At 30.8% G+C, this 23,166-nt stretch overlaps 1 protein-coding gene across 1 annotated transcript; it reads left to right on the top strand.

Annotated features, from left to right (window-relative positions):
* The first annotated feature begins 291 nt into the window (after positions 1-291).
* On the top strand, positions 292-23,017 carry LOC132735040 (uncharacterized). Its single transcript, XM_060721939.1, has 26 exons — positions 292-475; positions 797-913; positions 1,382-1,515; positions 1,867-2,007; positions 2,270-2,405; positions 2,744-2,893; positions 3,099-3,247; positions 3,538-3,699; positions 4,108-4,148; positions 5,155-5,274; positions 5,750-5,863; positions 6,295-6,408; positions 6,912-7,063; positions 15,623-15,742; positions 16,056-16,189; positions 16,453-16,593; positions 16,873-17,008; positions 17,329-17,478; positions 17,667-17,815; positions 18,125-18,286; positions 18,696-18,736; positions 19,522-19,641; positions 20,113-20,226; positions 20,641-20,754; positions 21,560-21,711; positions 21,837-23,017. The coding sequence occupies exons 1-26, from the start codon at positions 365-367 to the stop codon at positions 22,314-22,316; spliced, it is 3,654 nt and encodes a 1,217-aa protein (XP_060577922.1). The 5' UTR covers positions 292-364; the 3' UTR covers positions 22,317-23,017.
* The last annotated feature ends 149 nt before the right edge of the window (positions 23,018-23,166 follow it).

Below are 23,166 nucleotides of genomic sequence, written 5' to 3'. Positions count from 1 at the left end.
GTTTAACGACGGCTAATAATTCATGATATGATAATAATAATAATAATAACAATAATAACAATAATAATGATAATAAACAAAAACAAAAGACAATATGGGTTTGTAGCGAAAGTTACGATAAAGTTTTCAAAAAAAAAAACAACAAAACAACAAAAACAAAACACATTTTGAACAGCCCATTATTTTTATGCCTATTTCCGCGTTTTAAAAAAAACAAATCTAGTGTCTACCTATATTTCTGCAGGTATAAAAGTACGAAAACGGCTTTCTTTGACATTGCTGTAGCAACTCTTTCCATGTCTATATATTTACAACTTAAAAGGCAGAAAAATAACTTCGACTTTAATTATTAAGTTATAAAAGAATGTTTCTTTCAAATGCTTGCTTGTTTATACTTTTATTTATTTCTTATGCAAAGGCTTCACATTTTCGTGGCGGGACTATCAGTTGGAGCGCAACCGGAAAACCAAATGAGGTATTACCCTTACACAATTTCACTTTTAAATAAATGTTTGCTCAGTATAAACATTGGACAAACTGACAAACTGTAAAACAATCGTTTCAATTAAAAAAAACTTTGTTTTGTCATAATTATATTCTTGTTTTTGTAAGTAAAAGCTAAATATCTTACAGCATCCACATCATTTTATTTGTATTAAAGTTTACAATTTAACGACTTAGGATTTTTCATAAGGTTTATTCAATCTGATTCGTTGCATATTATTAAAGGGTTAAAAAATAGCAGTAAAGATACATGTTTATTAAGAATATAATTATTTATTACATTCATTTCAAGGTTGAATTTACTTTCAAACTTGGTTGGGTACTCGGTATGGGGCCGGGATGTAACGAAACTATGATCGGAAAGTACGTTAATAAAATGGGCAATTCTTCAGCGTGGTATTGTTCAAGGGTATGTTTCTTTCTTTTTTCTGTTGTTTTATTTGTTGTTTTGTTGGTGGTATCTTTTCTATTCAATCTATGTTAGCTTTTCGTATAGTATTTAAAGACCTCTGCAACAAAACTTTCTTTGCACTAACAAAATAAACATAATGATTGCGATTACATTAGGAATAATAAAATGAAAGAAAAAATCATTATCTTGTCACTTACCAATGTAAGTTGAATTTTTTGTTTTGTTTTAAACATTAGTGTATTTATATGTACTGTAAATGAAATAAAGGTTAACTCTTATTGAAAATAAGCACTCAATCATAACTAAAGGTTACGTATTTTAAATGATCGCAAATTACACAGTTTACACTTTTGTTAGTCAATAAGTTGCACATTACTGCCATCAAGTAAGATAAACTACTTTTAAATCAAAGGCCACGTTAATGTTAAATGTTTGACGATAGAGTTTAGTTTTTTGTACAAATAGGGATGTGGACCAACAAATGTTTGGTTATCAAGTGTAAATTATATTTGTACGGCAGCAAGCACGGCACAGAACTGGGAGCAAGGGGAAAACAGCTTTAAATATACCTTTCCCGACCAAGGACCATTCACTGTCGAGTAATGTCTTTAAGTTTTTCAACAATGAACATCGGGGTTTAACATTTCATCATTTGAATAAATGATTTCTGTTTTTATTGATAAATGAAATATGTCACTAGATCAACTTTTAAGTTTAAACAATAATTCTTAATCAATCAAAAGTTAATATATTAATTATCGACTGTTTATGATTACGTAACCCAAATTTTTGTATGTAATAATTCAAGAAACCTGAAAAAAAAAACAGAAGATTTTTATGTTGACAAATAGTTATGTTATAACATAGGTAAATCTTAAGATGTAGATAATTTAACTGAGTGATCTAAAGGTTTGATTTCCTACATGTCCTATAAACTTTTTTTTCAACAGATTCACAGGCGGGGCTTGGATTTCCCTTGACTTTGGTGCTGGTGGATCTTGGAATATTTCTACAGTTGTGGACCTTCGACCTCGGAATGACACGGGACGACCAAATATGAGTCCTGTTGCGTCAGCAAAACCAATTTACAGGCAAAATCTCTAATACTTATTATTAAAAATCGACTTAAATGTTTGGCGTACCGTTTTGGTAACTTTTTATTCTAAGTAAACATTTTCTATCTAGAATACAGTAATCACAAGTGTGTCTATTAATTTCAGCCTTTGTTACTCTTTGAAGAGCCGATATGGATACTAAATCGGTGTCTTAAACATATCATTGCTTTTATCGAAATTTGATTAAAACAGCTGAAAGCTATTATAGTTACCTGTATGTTCACAATTATTTAATTAGTATGAAGTACGGCTGTACAAATACGATACAGTTACCAGTGATGGATCAAGATGGTGACAAAGTCACATGCAGATGGTCAAAGGGCGAAGAATGTGCCTCCGTTTGTAACTCTTTACCGTATGCCATGATTGATCCCGTAAGTTTTATTTCTGTACATTTCACCATGTCATCTCTAACTGACAGCACTTAATACTTTACATTTATATATGGCAAAAAACGTTGTTTAAAAGTGGCTTACATCCTTGGAGTTTGACCCATATGACTGATTATTTTGAATACGTCAAGTGGGAGATACTGTCATTAAAATGGTATAGCAAAACAAATAATTGTATTCTGTTCCAGAAAACGAGGCTAGTTATGATACCGGTATCTTTTAATTTTAGAAAATCAGAATAATATAACATACCTATAGTGGTCTAATCACTGTTTCTATAATCTTAATTATCAATCTGTTCTATTCTACCAACATTGCAGGACACGTGTTCTTTAACAGTTTCGGCAAAACACACGAGAAATGGTTGGTACGCAGTTGCAATCACAATAGAAGATTCTCCTAGACAAGCTTTGTCAGTCAATGATTCAGTTTTGACGGAAGATGACGTTATATCAAGTGTTCCTATGCAGGTATTACGCTATTTGATGTACATTTTTCTAATGAATTTGAAATTTCCAAAATGAAAGTAAGTTGTGAGCCGGACTTTGTATTTTTTTTTATTGAATCCTTAAATTAGTAAGGCAATTAGCACATATTTACGTAGTACGTGTGTGTTCTGTATTACTAAACTAAACTTCAATCAGAAAATTACATCACCTTGCTTACACATTTTAGTTCTTAATTAACACTCCGGACATACCATCAAGATCATGTTCTGATAAACCTGTTTTTGTGACGCCAACACCTCCAGAGGACCAACTGTATATTCTAACGCCTGGTGAAAAGCTATCAATAAGTTTCTATGCGACATCAAAGGGTGCAAGGTTAGTAAGCAAGCAGCAAAGTGGTATGAAAACCGACATAATATGAAAGTTTCAACTTGATCCGTATTACCAATGAAACGATTATTGACTGAACAATCTCAAGGGTAAATACTCTACATATGTTTGAACGTAAGACACTGGATGTACAGTCTTAAATAATTTCTAGACAATTTACTCAGTATAACCACTGAACACTAACATTTCTTAAGTATTTAAGTCTTCCTGTTGAATTATGTGTTTGCATGTGTTTTATATCAATGCTTGTTTTTTTTATCTCGTTTTGAAAATAGAATAACATCGTTCGCGCTTACAGCGCCACCTGGCGTAAGAAAATCGTCTATTCAGTCTGTTCCCGGACGCCCAAATGTTTACAAAATAATAGTTACGTGGGTACCAAAACAGGAAAATAAAGGACAACACGCTCTTTGTGTGGAGGCCACTGATTCATTTGCGTATGTATATCTTAGACTAGCGAATAAAATAACAAATGTTTCATAATTAAATAAAATAACATCAAATAAATTCAGAATACTTTTATTAAATCACATGAAATCCGTCGACAAAATTAGCCAATATGCATAAAACTTTCTTTTCAGTTCCATTTGTTTGACATTGAATTACATTTTTCTTAAACTGAGACATATTATTTTCGCAATATCCTAAACAATATAGTTTGATATATTACCATAAGGATTTAAATCTGTTAAAATATTATAAATGACTGTGCAATCAACGCATTCTCTATGGTTTCTTTAAATACTTTTATCTAAATAACGATATTTCAAAAGCACCTGGATTATTTAAAAGAAATTGATGTGGACTAAGCTTGTCACATTAATTTATATATCTCTTTATTTAAGGATAAGCAGTGACTCGCATTGTTTGAAAGTTGTTGCATGGGGTAAGCTCATCGCATTATTATCTATCAGGAAGTCCTTATAAATTATTTCAAATTTTGATGCACTTGAAGAAATAAACTGACATGTTTTAAATCGCATATCTACTATAATTTATCACTGTTATCTTAATGTTAAAATGACATTATGCTCATGATTGTGTTGTCTGGTTGAATTGATTTAGATATTTATTCAAAAGTTTGCCCTTTTTATTGGAGACTGACCAATAATTGATAAATAGAAATGTTAAAAGATATACTATGCCCTAATTTGATTTTAGAAAATATTGATGACTGATACACAGTCTCTTTGTAGATATAAAATAAGCATGTTTTGGCCTATACACAAATTAAATATGATGTGTTTAAATATTACACACTATAGATGGTCACAATATGAATATTCATTGTCATTTAAGAAAATGGCAGCTTGTTTTAAAGAAAAGACCAGCTTTACTTGACCTGTTATTGCTTCTCATACGTAGTTTTTACATTTCTTTTGTATTTCAAATTAGACATGTTGAGTAAGAATTTAATTGATTTCAATAAATTTCTGTGACAAAACTATTTTACTCAAGGATGAGCATTGTATATCTTTAAGAATATTAAAACTGTCTAATACATCAAGGACTGTACGACTCTTTTTTATGAACTGAGCGTAACTGATCATTTATGAAGGCTTTTTTATAGAAATACGTCAGTTTTTTAATATTAATTACATCTTTAAGTAGAATATGAAAATGAAAAACAATGTTGCAAAATGTAAACTTCTTTAAGTTTTACCTGTACTCTCAACATTTAGAAACGTTTGGATGGGCTAAACGTTTCTTTAACATTACAATATATCATAACCTATAGATGTTTCGTTCACAATTTCCGAATAACAAAAATATAGCCGTGACATTTATTTTCATATATCTATTTATACAAAACGTGATCTCGAAATTTAGATTATAAAGTATTATAACCCAGACAAAAGCCAAAGCATCATAATATCTTTTTTCCTTTGAAGATATTGATCCATGTAAAAGCAGCCCCTGCCAAAACGGAGGAAATTGTACTAGAACAGGATTTACTGATAATTTTGTATGTACATGTGTCCCTGGATACACGGACTTACTTTGTCAAACAGGTATGGTTTGACAGCTGGTATTTGCATACTTTTATAAACAGCACTTGAATGACAAATAGATGATTTTTAAAGATAGATATGTTCTATAATTACTTATTACAATATTTTGCTAATCAAATTCGTACGTGAATGATTAAAAAATAGAACAAAAGTGTACGTCGCCTTGTTGTGTTGATCTCTGACTGATATTTTAGCTTTAGAATTTCTCAAAAGCTCTTACTATTTAGAAGAAGTATGCATTTAATCAAATATGTGTTGATACAAGCGAATGAGACTTAACAAATGTGTGTGATTTTGGAGGCATAATTCTATCTATAAGTACTTTAACTAATATGATATAAAATATCTATATGTTCTAAAGCAAATGTTCTTTCAACACAGCCAGACACATAGCATATTCTTAGCCAGTATTGTAACAAATGTACAACTATATGTCTGTCCAAACCTTAAGCCTTGTTCTTGTCATTTTCAACAGATATTAATGAATGTGCTAGTGACCCGTGCATGAATAATGGCACGTGTTTCGACCTGATCAACGAATTCTTCTGTGGATGTGTTAAAGGTTTTACAGGAGTGCAGTGCGAAACCGGTAAACATTTGACTTATTTGTCGCAATAAAGTTTTCATTACAAATAATATTCATGTCTTTGTCTGTGCTTCTGGAATGTATGTGTACTTATGTTTTATCCTGATGATTAAACTTAATGTATTGAAGACGATCCGAAGATGATTTGAACTTGCTAGTACCCTATCTAACATTACTTATGGAACTTATAAATATATTATTATGTAAATGTTGTTATGTTATCATGTCACGATAACAGCGAATTATAATTGAATTTTGCTCAAGCAATATCTCACAGACGTCCGGCATCACATAATAAACGTTTGCTTTTGAAAAAAAGTATCATGTTATTTAATAGAAATTTCATTCTTTGTGTAAGTTAGATAGAGAATTTTGATCATTTTTTCAATTATGTTCTTATAAGATATTTTTGCATTAAACTTTTGTATTTTAAGATATCAATGAGTGTTCTAACACGAGTTGCTTAAACGGTGGTACATGCGAGGATCTCATTGGGAAAGGTGTCTGTCATTGCTTATCAAGCTTTACAGGAAAATTATGCCAGACAGGTTACCTAATTACTATCTTCATTAAAAATCCAAATCATTAAATTGTTTTATAAGTTAAAATATTTAGTAAGGACATATTGCAAATAGAGGGAAAAATAAAACATTTTTTTCTATCAATTAAGATGGAGAAACACCAGGATTATATGTGTTTGTGTATTTATTTTTCTTCCGCTATAATGTCCGACATACTAGCTACAATATTTACTTTCTTCAATAAATGGCAATTGCAATTGCAAATAATGTAGAATCATTTTACACCATACCTTGCGCAATGCTTTTTCGTTCATATATACATAAAAGTAGTCCTCCGCTTAGATACAAACGCCTAAAATTAAAAAAAAATGTAAATCGTACATAGATCAGTGTCAATTACAGCAGCAAAGTATGCACACGGTATTAAGAAACATGCTAAGAAATATATCTGAAACCAGCTCTTGTGCGATTCTAAATCAGATTTCAAAAGTTATATGTAAAATTTATAATGTTTAAGTGTCTTTTTGCAGGGATAGATTTCTGTAAGTCCTTACCTTGTCTTAACGGTGGGGCATGCTTCAGTAATTTAACAGGTTATACATGTTCTTGTGTGGATGCTTGGCATGGAACAAATTGTGCATTTAGAGACGAGCCGACCAATAATACTAGCATAATGTTAATGGTAAATATGTTAATACTTGTTTTTTTGTATGATTGCACTTAAACTATTCATAAATATAAAATTTGACATTTTATAATGATTTCAAGACACTTAACTTAATGTTTCAGGCAAATGAACATATGCATTACTCAGACTGCAAATGTCTCCTTGGAAATGAACGCCGACAAATATGCTACCCATACAATAAAGGGAAGGGGGTTGGCTTTGGCATTCTTGGAGTGGTCTTAGGTATTTCAACAAGCGTGCTGTTATACATTCTCTTCGAGGGAGTGTTTGCAAAAGGTTTGACCTGCCTTCAAGATGTATATAACAAAACACCGGCACGACTAAAACTGAATACGTCAGCCTACCCTGACATATTCAACCGCTACAATGACAACTGCAAATTGAATGAAGCTGTGAATGATTTTAAGTTTGAAGAGAAGAACTGTGGTCATATCACTAACACATTCCTGTCAAGGGGGACATACCACAGCCGTCACTGTTGGGCATGTAGGGATAAAATAGAACAAGCCAACAATCCCGCTCCCACTCACGAATTCCTGAAGAAATATTCTGGTCTGAAAAGGATTCTTAAAAAGGAATGACTTGTATTACTATATTTAGTTTTGAGCATATATCACGTATTATATTTTGTACATTATTTCAATTTTTCTTATGCTGCTAGTGCTATTTACTTCTAGGTGTTTATTACAATATAAATATCCTCATATATCTGCTGCCTTTCCATTGTAAAGAGTATTGTATTGAGCATTTCTTTTAATGTATATCAATTCTTTAATTCCTAATAAGTATTGTGTAATTTTAGATAGATTTGAAGTGTTCATTTTTTTCAATCTCTGCAACAGCACGTGTAATATTTATAAAGTCGTTCTAGTTTTTCTGAAGTCCATGATGTCCTTGTGCAGTAACCGTAGCGCTTAAATCATTACATTATTATGAAATTATCAAAGACGTGTACAGAAGTATTTTCATATACATGCATAACGTTTTCACATGACGTTGAATCATTTGATTATCCACAAATTTATTAACATTTTTATTTATGTGTTTCTGAATCAGAACACTGTTGAGATTTTCTAATGTTGCAAATAAACAATTTTAGATGTCAGAAATAAAGAGCATTGAACGAATATTGTTGTAAATTTAATAGCATTGTAAATCTTTGCTCTGAAGATTTGTATTGCATAAGCAAATATGAAATTTAATCGTATTGATTAATCTAACTGTGTGATAAAGAGGGAAAGGTTATACATATACGCAATAAAAATTACGAAAAAAGAAACAAAGCCCACCTTTTCTCCACCAAATTGCTTATAAACATTTTTGAGCGATTTAAGTGAAGTAATAGATAATGTCGGAAAATGAACAGTAACATTTGGTTATTGAAAATGTATATCAACGATTTAGTCATCAAAGCGCTGTTACAATAAACATTTTATTGAAGTTAATGATATTTGCGTCGTGGAATATGCTATAAAGAAAACAACGCAATAATTACGTTTATACACACACGTGTGTTATGAAGATTTTTCAGTGGTTCTTTATTGTATTCATAGTCCGAGAAATATATTCGCATTATAATGATGTAATATTGATATTTAAAACTACATCTAAAAATGAATTCCAATAGATATGACACTGGATACCCATTCTGTTTTTTTATTATCAATAACGTCGATTTTGCACAATTGAAATAAATAAATATTGCATGGTATAGAAATAAAAAATAGTTTATTTTTGAGGGCTACCAGAATTTTGATTGAGGAGCACCGTTATATTTTCATTCATATTCCAAACATTTTCTATGCAAATGTCCAGTTGTGTGATAACTTGTTCTGTTTGATTTCGTTTCTTTGATCATTGAAATAATATCTGGAACGACTTTGTCTTGTTCTTCAACCTTATTTGTTATATTTACATCTTTATTTTGTTTCTACTTTTCCACGCTACAACATAGAAGGTCGTACTGAGAATAACCTGAAATAAAACATGTCACCATTACTGTTAGAATTCCAAGAAAAGTTCCTAAAGTACCGTATCCAGTGATGGCACCGGTCTTGGATTTGGAGCACAATTCTTGCCTAGCAAGACCAACGTAACGGTCCCATTCAGAGTAATGCATCCTTTTATTACCTACAAAATATAATACATGCGATAGTAAACAATCAAAAGAAATGAAAAGTGGGACGTATCAAAACATTACTAAATTTGATTTTGACCAAGATATATGATTCAACGTTAATGTATGTTTATTCTCTAAAATTCTGGGCAACGACATTATTGATTAAGCCATTCAATTAACCGGTAAAACTTCTAGAACTTCTTCCATCTTAATGTATCAACTGATTAAAGTTTTGTTGACGTTTGGAATGAGTCCTGGTGTAATGTTTTGCAGAAGTACTGTACTGAATAATTTTCTCTTATAAGACCTGATGTTTGTATTTTAATGGACACGATTATAATTAAATAGTTCGAGTTTGCATAATTATCAACATACAAAACAGGTTTGGATCTTTAAAAACAACTTTTGTTCACAAAGAAATTAGAATTGATTATGATTTATGTAAATATAATAGTATAATAATTACATGCTTTTCGGTGGTTTATAGAAATATATCAGTGATAAAAAAACTGATAATTTCACTGTTTTAAACGGTGAAATTATCAATTTGATATTTCACTGTTTTGAATTTAAGCCCCTTACGTTGTTTCAGTGAAATACCAGCGTGCACAGTACTGGGAACCAACTAAATGACGTGACGTCGTAAATGACGTCACGTTGTATTATTATTTAGCGCGCTTTTCATTAAGAATTAGGTTTAATGTCTTTTTAAAACGTTTCTTTGCATTTACTAAAGAGAAAATTTGTTTAGTTTAGTGTAAGATCGAAATATCTTTCACCGTGTGAACACCAAAAGTTCATCCTAAGTAAACAACTCATTTATAAACAAGCTGACATTATTTCATACATACAAGAATGATAAATGGGGCACTGATGTAAACACAATACAATCCATTCTAAGACGTAAGTTTTTATTGTTGAAAACTTGATAAAATAACTTTTTTTCTTATTATTTCTTTTGTTTAATAATTTCTATATCTTAGCAACAGTAGGGTGCGAAATCGAACAGCGTTATACGAAAATCGGCACCGGAAGTTATTTCCGCTTGAAAAAATAACATTAGTGATCTTCCTTATTTTATCTTGTTAGAATCGAAATAATATCGGTCTTAGCGGTGTTTATCGGCTATTTAACACCGGTTTTGTCGTTTTGATGCGAAAAAATTAACCACTCAGGCCTACGGCCTTCGTGGTCAATTCCTACGCATCAAAACTCCAAACCGGTGTTAAATAGCCGATAAACACCGCTAAGACCGATATTATTTTTTCTGTACGAAATCTGCTGTGGTCATAGTATTATTTTTACAATAGGTTTATCTCTTAGATTTGATTTGCTAAATTGCTAATCATGGTCATGCAACTACATAGTTAGGTGAAGAAGCAGGCGCTTGTTTTGGTTGAGTCTATTATGTTTTGTTTAGGGGGTTGAGTTGTCATACACAAATTTACAATTTATATGCATTTATTTTTTTCCAATGATTGTTATTATCTTAAATGCTTCTGGGATTGTTGTTTTATCAATTCATTTGTAAATAAGATTGTTATATGTCTATTAACGGAATAATTTTAATGAACACGAAATTAGTTCACACCTACATGTGTATTGCTAACGTGATGGTTTAAGCCAATGAAAACACGTCAATATTATTATACTCAGGCAGAGAAAAAGTGTGCAAAGAGTAAATCGATAATCTTTATGTAGCCAGCAAACTTTGAACTGCAAGTATTTTTTCAAATCAAACTGTCCGACGATTCGTATCGTAAAATGGCTGCCATTTACAGTATCAAGTAATTATCCCAAGCACCACCGCGACTTAGCGCGGGAATTTTAATTATAGCTAACATCGGCGCGTATACCTTTTTCATATTTTATTGTAATAAATATTTACAAACTGTGTCTTTCGGGTTTTTTTTTTATCAATATATAACCAATAATGATGTTAATATGAATAGATAATCATATCTCAAATCTTTGACTATGATTTACAATGAAATTCTACCTTAAGTGTATTAAAAAGGTTTTTAATTTCCTGTAATTTTATTTTGTGATTATGCTTCAAAGCAGTCAATTGACCGTGAATTTTCTTTTTTTTCATATTTTGATTTCCTTGAAATCATTTTTCTCATCTGAAGGCATGCAACTTTAATATGGTGATACATTAATTACATTCCATGAAAATGTTTAAAGATATAAAATATCTCATGACATGTTTGTTCATTTTACATTACACCTTTAATTCAGCAAACATAAAGTCTTCACAAAAAGTAGTAAGCAATCGTACTTATATTACATACGAATGTATGTAATATTTTTCTTGTTTAATATTTGATATAGCCTGTTTGACAAATTCTACAATAAATCCCTATTTGCAATTGCATCGGAAGTAGGCTAATAGATCCGTGCATTTCCCATCGTTTCGACACATCTCAGCAGAACATTCGTTACTATCAAACATGAATTTTAACGAATACTAATGCAAATGATCCATAAAAAATGTTTAAAGATAATGCATTATAAATTGGTTTGAAAATGAATATATATTCTTGTTATGGTGAATATGCACACATAAGCGCTGCTTCAAATGTGAACGCATATAATTTTATTTTGAGAATGTTTTCTGGAACATTATAGTAAATAGATAATTATTTTATGACTAGTTTCACAATCTTATTCATGAAATATGTGTTAAAACATATTGTTAATCATTCTTTGAAAGAAATATACCTCATATGTATACAGTAATATGTAAATAGATTTAGATACATGCATACTTTCCTATGATTTTTGGTACAACAAAATCCAATCATAAATTTCTAAAAGCAAAGTAGATTTTCAAACTGAAAATCATATCCTACCTTTCTCTTTCATATCTGACAAGGCTGTTTACCTAATTTGAAATGAGACCGCTATGTATAGCTCCAGATGAAGAAAGCTTGAAAAAAGGACCAGGCAACATCACGAGCATCGCCAAATTAAGATTAATTATATCAATGTAGTTTGCCCACATAATGCTCACTCTTAAAATTATACTTAGCATCGAAATAAGATCTCCTGTATAATCGTAAAGACAACGGTAACAGCAGAAGGTACTGTTTATGAGATTGAACCTGTTTAATTGATGCAACAATGTCAGCTCATCAAAGTCTGAAAAAAAGATATTTGATAAATCTTTTATCAGTGATTTTTTGAGTGTGATTTTTTTATTACGATTACAATTGATAAACACTGAATTGAACAATATTTAAAAATCATTTTATAGTGATTCCATAAATTAATAGCCATCAAATTTCTGTACCGGATATGCTGTGTCCAGAATTAAGCCTTAGTTGTGACGAATGTACTACATGTACTATGGGATAAATAAGGCGAAATTTCAGTGGACGGACTCCATTATGTGTAAACTAATATCGTAATATCGAGGTACGAGTAAATCGAACAACCTTATTAAATGCATATTACCATGTTTTGTAAGCTATATTAAACTGTATGTCTTGAAAGAATTTTAGGTAAACGTATATAAATCATGGCGTAATGCTTACTTGTTGAACCGATAACGCACTTTAAATAATTTGCTTATTTATTTTATCAAGATAAATACCTACAGTGCATGCATTAAAATCATTTATGCATAAAAGCTGCCCACGCAGGTAAACATTTATGTAGAAGAAGAAAAATGCATAATCGGACGAAATCCCACGTAAAAGCACGGTAGTTGCACGCACTTTAATATGCGCGACCAAACGTTCCATGTAGCAATTGCTGGCTGCAGTGATGGTCCCTGTGATTTCATAATGATCAAAACATAACAGTCAATGGTTTTGCACTCGCATATAACGAAACAGATTTATCTATTGATAGTATTTATTAGGAACATCAAATAACGAAACGCGAAAAAAAAAACAAAAACAAAAAACAAAAAAAAACAGTAGTTTATTTGTATGCAGTTATAATGCTAAAGTGCCCCTTTTTATTCGTGCATCCACAAAACACTTTTAACGGGTCCACATCATATTCCAACTTACTCCATTCAATGAAATGATTTCAAACACGAAACATACATGTAGATGTAAAAAAATGATACACGATGACACAGAAAAGTGCAATGTCACTGCATGAAACTTGTAGATTCAATTGTAATATTCCCATTCATGACTCTCCTGTCCGGGGCATGATATCAGCACTATCTAAATAAAAAAAATAATAATTGGGAATAATATAAAAGTGTATTGGAAACACATGTTTAGTGTCCAATTTATTTTACAAGAATTATCAACATTTTTTGCTTTTTTTATTTGTTTATCTGTACTCAAAAACTTATTCAATGTTTTGACTTGAAACACTTTTTCTGTTTTCTGTCTAAAATGCCTAACTTAAAGATTTGAACATTTATAACACGAAGTAATCAAAATGAATGAATAGCAGAGTGTAGTATCGAAAACAAAACACAAACGAAAAATTACGTTACTTATTTTGTAACCTCTACTTCATTGTCCTTCAACTGAGACTATATACACAAATGTACTATTAGGGTATATAGAATATATAAATAGAAACCGGCATCAATTTGGCAATGTTTTCGCTGTAGTTTATTTCTAGATCTATTTTTCTTGTTATATCGTATCTTTGGTTTAAATTTGACACAGAAAACTATAGAATTATTTTATTTTCATGAAAATTCGGAAACAAATCAACTTTACTTTACTTGTACGGTAGAAACAAGAGCTCCTTTCAACATTCTGAACTCTTCCTTAAAAAGGTCATAATGGTTTCTTATTGTGAATGAGTCTTATTTCTTTCTGGGCCCAAGTGCTGTAACAGAGTAGCTGGAGTTGTTTTCCTTGAATATTTGGATCGTCGATTCTATTATTATCCTTTATTTTGTAGATTTTCAAGCGATCTTATGTGACGTTATTATATAATAGGGCGAGTGTGCAGTTTCAAGAATCATTCACCATCTTTTTTCTCGGCAGTATGTACTTTATTTTTATTTTGACATTCACCTATAACAGCGGGAGACAAACTTCCAGTGTATACTTCATATTATTCAAATAATCGATTGAAATATGACATCTATTGTATCTTAAGTTATTTGTAAACAGTGATAAATGCTAACTATTATTGCATAATTACGTTGCCTATATTTCTAGTCAATATAAAAAGTAAATTGTTGACACTTATATCAAGAAGCGTGAATTCTGCAAGCAATGGAATCGCATGTTAGTGTATTACCTTGCCGTAACTTATATCTTTAACTGCACACATGCAGCAGATTAAGTCTAATCAAAAGAAAAAAAGAAAATGAAATAAAAGAGAGAAACAGGAAGTAAAGATGAAAGGCAAGTTAATTTTGATAAATGTGTACTTGTAAATCAATGCTAATTATTTACTAATGGTTTGTTCAAGAAAATAAATCGATTAGATCAAAGGTTACATTGACTTTTTGCAAGCCTTTTGTCACGCAATTTACGTAGTTGGTTTTACCCTATGAGATAAGCTGATATGTACTGATAGTATGCTATTTGGAGTAGCGTTTTTTCATTTTATAAGTATTTAATCAATCCACGATAATATTTTCAATAAGATATAATCATTCAAAATACCATTAACATGGTGAATATGTCTGATATTTTATCAGGACTTTTGCCGTATAACTATCAAAATGCAGACAGAAAAAAGGAGAGGTCAAAAAGTAAATGCTGACATTTTTGGAAACAACCTTATCGTATTTGCTCCTGATACTCAGAACCTTTTCTTGCAGTCATATTGCGATTTTATATCATTGCATATCTTAAAATTGGCTAAATATACCACTAAATATACAACTTGAACATTCAATACTTTTTACCGTTACTCCCGCAAGCATTTGACAATAAAGCTTATCTTTGCTCAGTCAAACTAATCTATAAAGCGGCTTTCTTCCGCATCAAGATATCATTTAAATCTGATCACGGTTACAATGTGTTTGATATTAGGTATCGGAACGTAATACTAAATTATGCCTGTTACAAACATTTTGTACTTCATTTTTCTCATTTTATTCCGTTTGTCTTCAGCAAATCATTTTCGTGGCGGAACAATAAGTTGGAGTGCCACCGGAAAACCTGATTTATTGTTAAAACAATTAAATTTATTTTTCACTGTTTCACGTTTGTTCTTCTTCATTTAAAAGGTAGAACAGTTAGGCAATAAGATAATGAATAGCATAAGAAATAATAACACATTGTATGACCTCAGATATGACAGTTTATAATTCAAATGACAGTATCAAAAACTTCAAGTGTAATTTCGTTTATCTTTTAATTAGAATGTAAGAATGACACACCTATATCTTGCAGATGCTTTGTAAGTCAAGCGCCCATGTAAGAAAATATTATCATTCCTCCAGTTTGTCTCTTAGAAAAATTAAACACTGTCTTATCAACAATTATTTAAAGGTTGAGTTCACATTTAAACTTGGTTGGATTCTCGGTTTGGGGCCAGGATGTAATGAAAATTTGATCGGAAAATATGTGAATAATTCAATGGGACCCCGAGGGGCGTGGGTTTGCTCAAAGGTAAGTTTCTTAACATCTGTTTCCTACAGTGTTAACTTTGAAGGTAGGCATACTGAAGAAAGCATCGTTTTGCAACAAAAACAGTATAAATATTTAATGTTTTTTAAATTCTTTTTTACTTTAGTTCGGTTTCTTTCAGAGAAAGTGCACAATTCAAACATTAATCTGTCGTCCATGTAAAAAATGTTTTGCAATTAAATAATTTCTTACACATTTATATATACGTGTATATAAAACGTAATGGTATTGAAGTCTAGGAACATGGAACATTTTCATATGGACCAATAGAAAAGTATTTATCCTTTTTCAACAGGGATGTGAACCAAATAATGACAAGTTGTCGGATGTAAACTATTTTTGTACGGCAGCTAGCAAAACACAAAACTGGGAGCAGGGAGAAAACAGCTTTAAATATACATTTCCATACAAGGGACCGTTCACTATCGAGTAAACTAATTTCTTCTTGTTCTGTAGCAAAAGTTTTACGCATTATTTAAAAGATCCTATAAAATGAATATTTTTACGTGCTGCATATTACAAAAAAGTCATCATTTGAAAAAGATATTGTTATTTTTAATAATGTAGCAGTACAAGATTTGCAAAAGGAAATAATAATACGTTTACATGTATCACCTTTATTTCGTGATGTTGTCTTGATTATAAGTAAGGATTTATTACACCCTTTGATATTATGCTAACCTATGTAACAGGTTTGCAGGTGGAAATTGGATTAATATTAGCTCTGGTACCGGTGGACGTTGGACTATATCTACTGTTGTGGACCTTCGTTCTAGAAACGACACTGGAAGACCAAATATGAGCCCTGTAACGTCAGGAAAACCAGTTTATAGGCGAGGATATTAATATTTTATGCAATGTTAGACTAATGCTTAAGATAAAAGAAAAGTGTCTACGCTTACTCAACATTACACACATGAAAAGTCATTTTTGTCATACTTAAGTAATGATTCTTCAGTTATAGTCTGTTGACACAGAATATCAGGATGAAACATATAAAAAAAAACAAGCAGAGTAATATCATAAAACACGATACAAGACTCATTTACTTTGATTAATTTATTTTTTTCCTTTATTTGCCATAAAATATGTATCGCACAATCACAATTTAGAATGAAGTACGGCTGCACAAATACCATAAAGTTACCAGTGATGGATCAAGATGGTGACAAAATAACATGCAGGTGGTCGGTAGGCGACGAATGTGCGTCCGTTTGTAAATCTTTGCCGTTTTCGATGATTGATCATGTAAGAGTTTAACAACAATTCGTCCTTATCCTAATATACCGTTTGATAAGTATTTCAAAAGTAGCTATTATATAATTTATTTTGTTTTCTGTTCAATCATACTAATTATAAATTATAATAAGGCGTGTGATGAAATCAGAGATTGGTCATTTAAATTAAAATCAAGTCACTTTCTGAGGCAATATATCAATGTTTATTAAGCGTTGTTATTCAATAGTCTTCATTACGATGAATTTTCTCAGTTTTAAGTTTCTGAATTGTTGCGTTGTTTAAAGTTATAACTTATTTTGTGTATTATGGATATTTTGATTTTATTACAGGACAATTGCTCTTTAACAGTTTCTGCAAAACACACGCGAAACGGTTGGTTCGCTGTTGCGATAACAATAGAAGATTCACCGAATCAGGCCTTATCCCTCAATGGTTCAGTTTTGACGAAAGATGATGTCATTTCCAGTGTACCTATGCAGGTATTAAATTGTTTAAAAAAGCAATTGTTAAAGAAGTTAACATTTCGAGAGTGGCAGTAAGAAATTTTGAATGGTATTCCTTAAATATTATTTAGATTGTGACAACATATTCTAAGTATTGTCCGATTCATGCTTTATATTACTTGTTCATAATGTACAAAACTATTGTAGTTTAAATCACCTTTCAGTTCTTAATTAACACCCCAGACATACCATCAAGATCATGTTCTGATAAACCTGTCTTTGTGACGCCAACACCTCCGGAAGACCAACTGTATATTCTTACGCCTGGTGAAAAGCTTACAATAACCTGCTATGCTACATCAAAAGGTACAAGGTCAGTAAACCGGAAACATGCTTTGCAACAAATTATCTAAGAAGGTTTCTAGAATCATCTTTAATTTTACACGAACCTGATTGTTCTTTATAGACTTAATCATTTACAGAAGAGGAATAAAACTAATATAGCATAATCATTAATTTGCTCTAGTTTTATTAACAAGAATTTGAAAGAATAAATTGCTTAAAAATAAACACAAAAATCCTACTTTTCTTGAAAAATTAGAAGAAATTTGATATTGTTTCCTATAAGAGATTTTTTTATTACACTCTCTGTTATTTTCTTTCGATTTTGTTTCGAAAACAGAATAACATCGTTTGAGCTTACAGCACCACCTGGCGTAAGAAAGTCTTCAATTCAGTCCGTTCCCGGACGCCCAAATGTTTACAAAATCGTAGTTACGTGGGTACCAAAACAGGAAAATAAAGGACAACACGCTCTTTGTATCGAGGCAACTGATTATTTCGGGTATGTTTGTTTTGCTTCATAAAAAGCAACAACACATGTTGCATAATCAAATAAAATTTATTTTTACATAGAATGATTCCTGAATACTGTATTAATCTTGTGAATTCCTTTGACAGAAATAGCTAATAAGCGTTCCTTTTCAAATCCATTTGGTAATCATTTTTAATTGAGACATTATTTTTATGCTGAATAAATCCTAAACAATTTACATGACTGTAGTTTGATATATTGCCATAAGGGTTTACATGTGATGATATATTATAAATGTCTGTACCATCTTTGCACCGTATGTTCCTTGTTTAAATCCATTTTTCTTAATAAGGATATTTAAAAAAATAACGAGATTTAAAAGATATCGATGTAATTAAGCTGGTCATATTAAATTTAAATTGTATATTTCTTTATTCAGGATTAGCAGTGACTCGCATTGTTTAAAAGTTGTTGCATGGGGTAAGTTTATCATAATGTTATCTACCACGAAGTCGTGTGAATTATTCGAACTGTGATGTTTTTGAAGAAAAAAATTGACTAGTTTTAAATCAAGTACTTGTATCTTCTATTAAATTGTTATATTCAATTCAAAGTGACACTATCCTCATTGCGTCGTTGTCAGGTTGAATTGAATTAGATGTATATCCCTAAAAATGACACACAAACATTTGATATACATTTGTGAAATTGTTAATAATTACACATTCCTCTCAAACGATTGACTTTTAATAGAGAACGACCAAACAACAATTGATGATAAGACATGTTAAAGAATATAATTCTTTGAAAATATATAAATATATAGTACAAAAAAGACTTCTCCAATCGTTTCATCAAACGAAAGCGTAAATGATATATTATGGAAGATATTTATAGAAATTTTCATGTGCCACATGAATTATTGAATATTCACTAAATTAAGATTAGAATATGCAAATGGAAATAAATACGGCAAAATGTAAATGAATTTTTATTATAACCTGTACCTTTACAACATTAACAGTTGGATGAGATGGTCATAGTGTTATCTAAAACATTTCATTACATCAACCTAACATAACGTTTATATTTATCATTCAAAATGTTCGAATGACAAACAAACATAACGGGGAGGGGGAATTGAGAAAAAAAGTTAAACATGTATATATTTTCATATATCTATTTAATACAAAACAAGGTCTCGAAATTTAGATAATCTAAATCTTAGAGGAAATGAAGTATGATATGATATTTTTTTTTTGAAGATATTGATCCATGTAAAAGCAGCCCCTGTCAAAATGGAGGCAATTGTACAAGAACGGGATTTACGGACAATTTTGTATGTACTTGTGTCCCTGGATACACGGACTTGCTTTGTCAAACAGGTATGGTTTTACAGCTGATAGTTATATACTTATAATAATGAAACACATTTTTGACAAATACAAGCAGAAGATTGTTATAATAATTTGCTACAATATGTTAAAACTTGTATTTATTCTGTAATGGTAAAATTATATAACAAACGCGAATGCCACTGTTTCGTATGGATATTTGTATTCATACTTTAGCTTCAGAATGTTTCAATAACTTCATACCGTTTTAGAAGAGAGTTTTATCAGTTGTGTTGATACAATCAAGTGAGACGTAACACATGAATGTGTGTGTGTTTGAAGCCATAATGTTATCTATAAGGTTCTTTTACTTGCATGATCCATTTAAAAATATCTACGTGTTTCAAATTAACAAAGCAAGATAAATAGCATATTCTCAAGTATTGTACAATATAAAGTACAACAACGCATAACTATATGCCTGCCAAAACTAAAGTCACATGTTCTTGTCATTTTCAACAGATATAAATGAATGTGCTAGTGACCCGTGTCTGAATAATGGCACGTGTTTCGACTTGATCAACGAATTCTTCTGTGGTTGTGTCGCTGGCTTTACGGGATTGCAGTGCGAAACCGGTAAATATTTTATTAACAATAAACAACGTTTTCATTAAAAATTGTCATGCCTTTGTCTATGCTGCTTGAATATGTTTGAATGATTTAAACTGATATTTTGAAAACGATCTGAAGCGGCATACTTAACATTACTTATGGACCTTTCAATAAAACATACTTTAATATAATGTTTATGTTATTATGTCATGATACCAGTGGATTATAATTAAATTCTGCTCAAGCAATATCTTAACAGAAGTCCTGCATCCCATACTTAGGATTTGTTTCTAAAAGTGCAAAAGTACAGTTTTATTTAAAGTCTTCTTTCCCTTAAATAACGTTGTGAAGTAATATAGAGAATTTCGGTCATTATTTCAATTATGCACTTATAAATGTGATTACCATAGGTTATACAATTAACTTTTTTATCTTTAGAAATCAATGAATGTTCTAACATGAGTTGTTTAAACGGTGGTACATGCGTGGATCTCATTGGGAAAGGTGTCTGTCATTGCTTACCAAGCTTCACAGGAAAATTATGCCAGACAGGTTACATGATTACTATATTGATTTAAAATACGAATCAGTTTTTAACATTTCTAAGTTAAAATATTTAGTAAGAAGTTGTTTTATACATCGAACATTGAAGCACATTTCTTTCAATTGCTATAAATGGAGAGAGAGAAACATCAGACTCTATGTATTTTGTTTTTCGCTAGCAGTGGCAAAAATGTTAAATGTTTTACACGTTACCTGGTTTGATGCTTTGTCTTTCTTATACAATAAAAAGTAGAACTCCGCTTATGTTACACATGAATGCTTTAAACATAATATTTGAAAATCGTTTATAGATCCGTGTCACTAAAGGGATCACAATATGCAAAGGATATTGAGAAACATATTGATAGTAAAATCTTTAACAAGCTTTTGTGCGACAATGAGCCAGAATTGAGTTAAAAATGTTGTGTTTGAATGGTTTTTATTTTAATGTAATTTTGCCGAGTTAATAAAAGAATTATTTGTATAAAACATGAATGAGTGGATGATCTGAAACTTTGCACATATTGGTCCACACCTTTATCAAATTGTAGACAAGTCTAAAAAATAACAATTTTATGCCAAACCATCTCAGTGAAATCCTTTATTTGTTTATATTGAAACCGTCCTGATCACCACTTAGAGTAGTTTATTAACTTTCAAATATGGATAATATTTACAACATTCACAGATGATTAAACTGTTTTATTTCATTGTGTAAGCACTTGTAGATTTTAGCATTACATATCTTACAACGGTCATCGTCACTCGTAAAATGTGAACCTTCTAATTAATATGTTAAATTCTCTTATTGCAGGGATAGATTTCTGCAAGTCCTTACCTTGCCTTAACGATGGGACATGTTACAGTAATTTAACAGGTTATACATGTTCTTGTGTGGATGATTGGCATGAAACAAATTGTGCATTTAGAGACGAGCCAGCCAATAATACTAGCATAATGTTAATGGTAAATATGTTTTACTTGTATTGTGTATGATTGCACTTAAATTTGGTATTGCAAGTATTCAGAAAAAAAAATTATGAAATTTTACACTTAAATATGATTTCAGCACGCCTAACTTAACATTTCAGGCAAATGAACATATGCATTACTCAGACTGCAAATGTCTCCTTGGAAATGAACGCCGACAAATATGCTACCCATACAATCAACGGAAGGGGGTTGGCTTTGGCATTCTTGGAGTGGTCTTAGGTATTTCAACAAGCGTGTTGTTATACATTCTCTTCGAGGGAGTGTTTGGAAAAGGTTTAACCTGCCTTCAAGATGTATATCACAAAACACCGGCACGACCAAAACTGAATACATCAGCCTACCCAGATATATTCAACCGTTATAATGACAACTGTAAATCGAATGAAGCTGTGAATGATTATAAGTTTGAGGAGAAGAACTGTGGCCATATTACTAACACATTTCTGTCACGAGGAACATACCACAGTCGTCACTGTTGGGCATGTAGGGAGAAAATAGAACAAGCTAACAATCCTGCTCCCACTCACACATTTCTTAGGAAATATTCTGGTCTGAAAAGGCTACTAAAAAAGGAATAAATAATATAACTATGTTTTGTGTGAAGTATATATAATTTTTTTAGTATTTTTTTCTCAACTTTTCTTGTGTAGCTATGCTAGTGTAATTGACTTATAAGTGTTTGTTATAATATAAAATGTCTTCATATATCTGCCTCCCCATTGTAAAGAGTATTAAGCAATCGACATTTTTTCTTTATCCTTTAATCATTGATAATTACTATGTATTATGTAGATAAATATAAATTCAGGATTGTTCAGTATTTGAATACATTCACAAGCACCAGTAATATTGATAATGTCGTTATATTCGTCTTAATTGCATTATTTCCTTCAATCATTAAGTCGTATTTTTTCATCTCCAACACATTTAGTGTACTTTATATACACGCATACCGTTTTCATTCCACATTCAATTTTAATCAATTAAGAATATACGAACTGATAAAAAACTTGTGTATGCTATATGCTGTAAGATATACTCATGCTGCAAACAAATAACGTTAGATAGCAGAAATAAAGAATATTGATAGAATATTGTTGTACCCTTTATAACATAGTAAATCCTTGCTGGGAATATCTATATTGAATAAAAAAGTAAATCGTTTTGATTGACGTAACGGTAAGATAAAGAGAGTAGCTAGTGCTACATCATTTTAACGTGTACAAGTATAAATATCTTTTTATACGCAATTAATGTTCAGAATAATAGTGTTGTGTTATTAAGCCCACCTTTCCCCATAAAATTGTTGATAAACATTTTAGGGAAATAAGTGAAATAAAAATCAGAATGTCGAAAAATTTATATATATATTTGGTTATTGAAAATTATTGATTAATTACATTATAATCATATTATGTTATTATTGTT

The sequence above is a fragment of the Ruditapes philippinarum genome, unplaced genomic scaffold, assembly GCF_026571515.1.
Source record: "Ruditapes philippinarum isolate M1 unplaced genomic scaffold, ASM2657151v2 ctg3423_1_1_1_1, whole genome shotgun sequence".
Taxonomy (NCBI): Eukaryota; Metazoa; Mollusca; class Bivalvia; order Venerida; family Veneridae; genus Ruditapes; species Ruditapes philippinarum.
This window is presented reverse-complemented; position numbering and strand designations above follow the sequence as displayed.

What these genes read in the sequence shown, in the direction of transcription:
- LOC132735040 (XM_060721939.1), top strand. Translation starts at nt 365, where the DNA reads ATGTTTCTTTCAAATGCTTGCTTGTTTATACTTTTATTTATTTCTTAT. An exon ending in GGGCGTGGGTTTGCTCAAAG is followed by an intron (nt 15,743 to 16,055) that starts GTAAGTTTCTTA and finishes CTTTTTCAACAG; the next exon opens with GGATGTGAACCAAATAATGA. An exon ending in AAGGGACCGTTCACTATCGA is followed by an intron (nt 16,190 to 16,452) that starts GTAAACTAATTT and finishes CCTATGTAACAG; the next exon opens with GTTTGCAGGTGGAAATTGGA.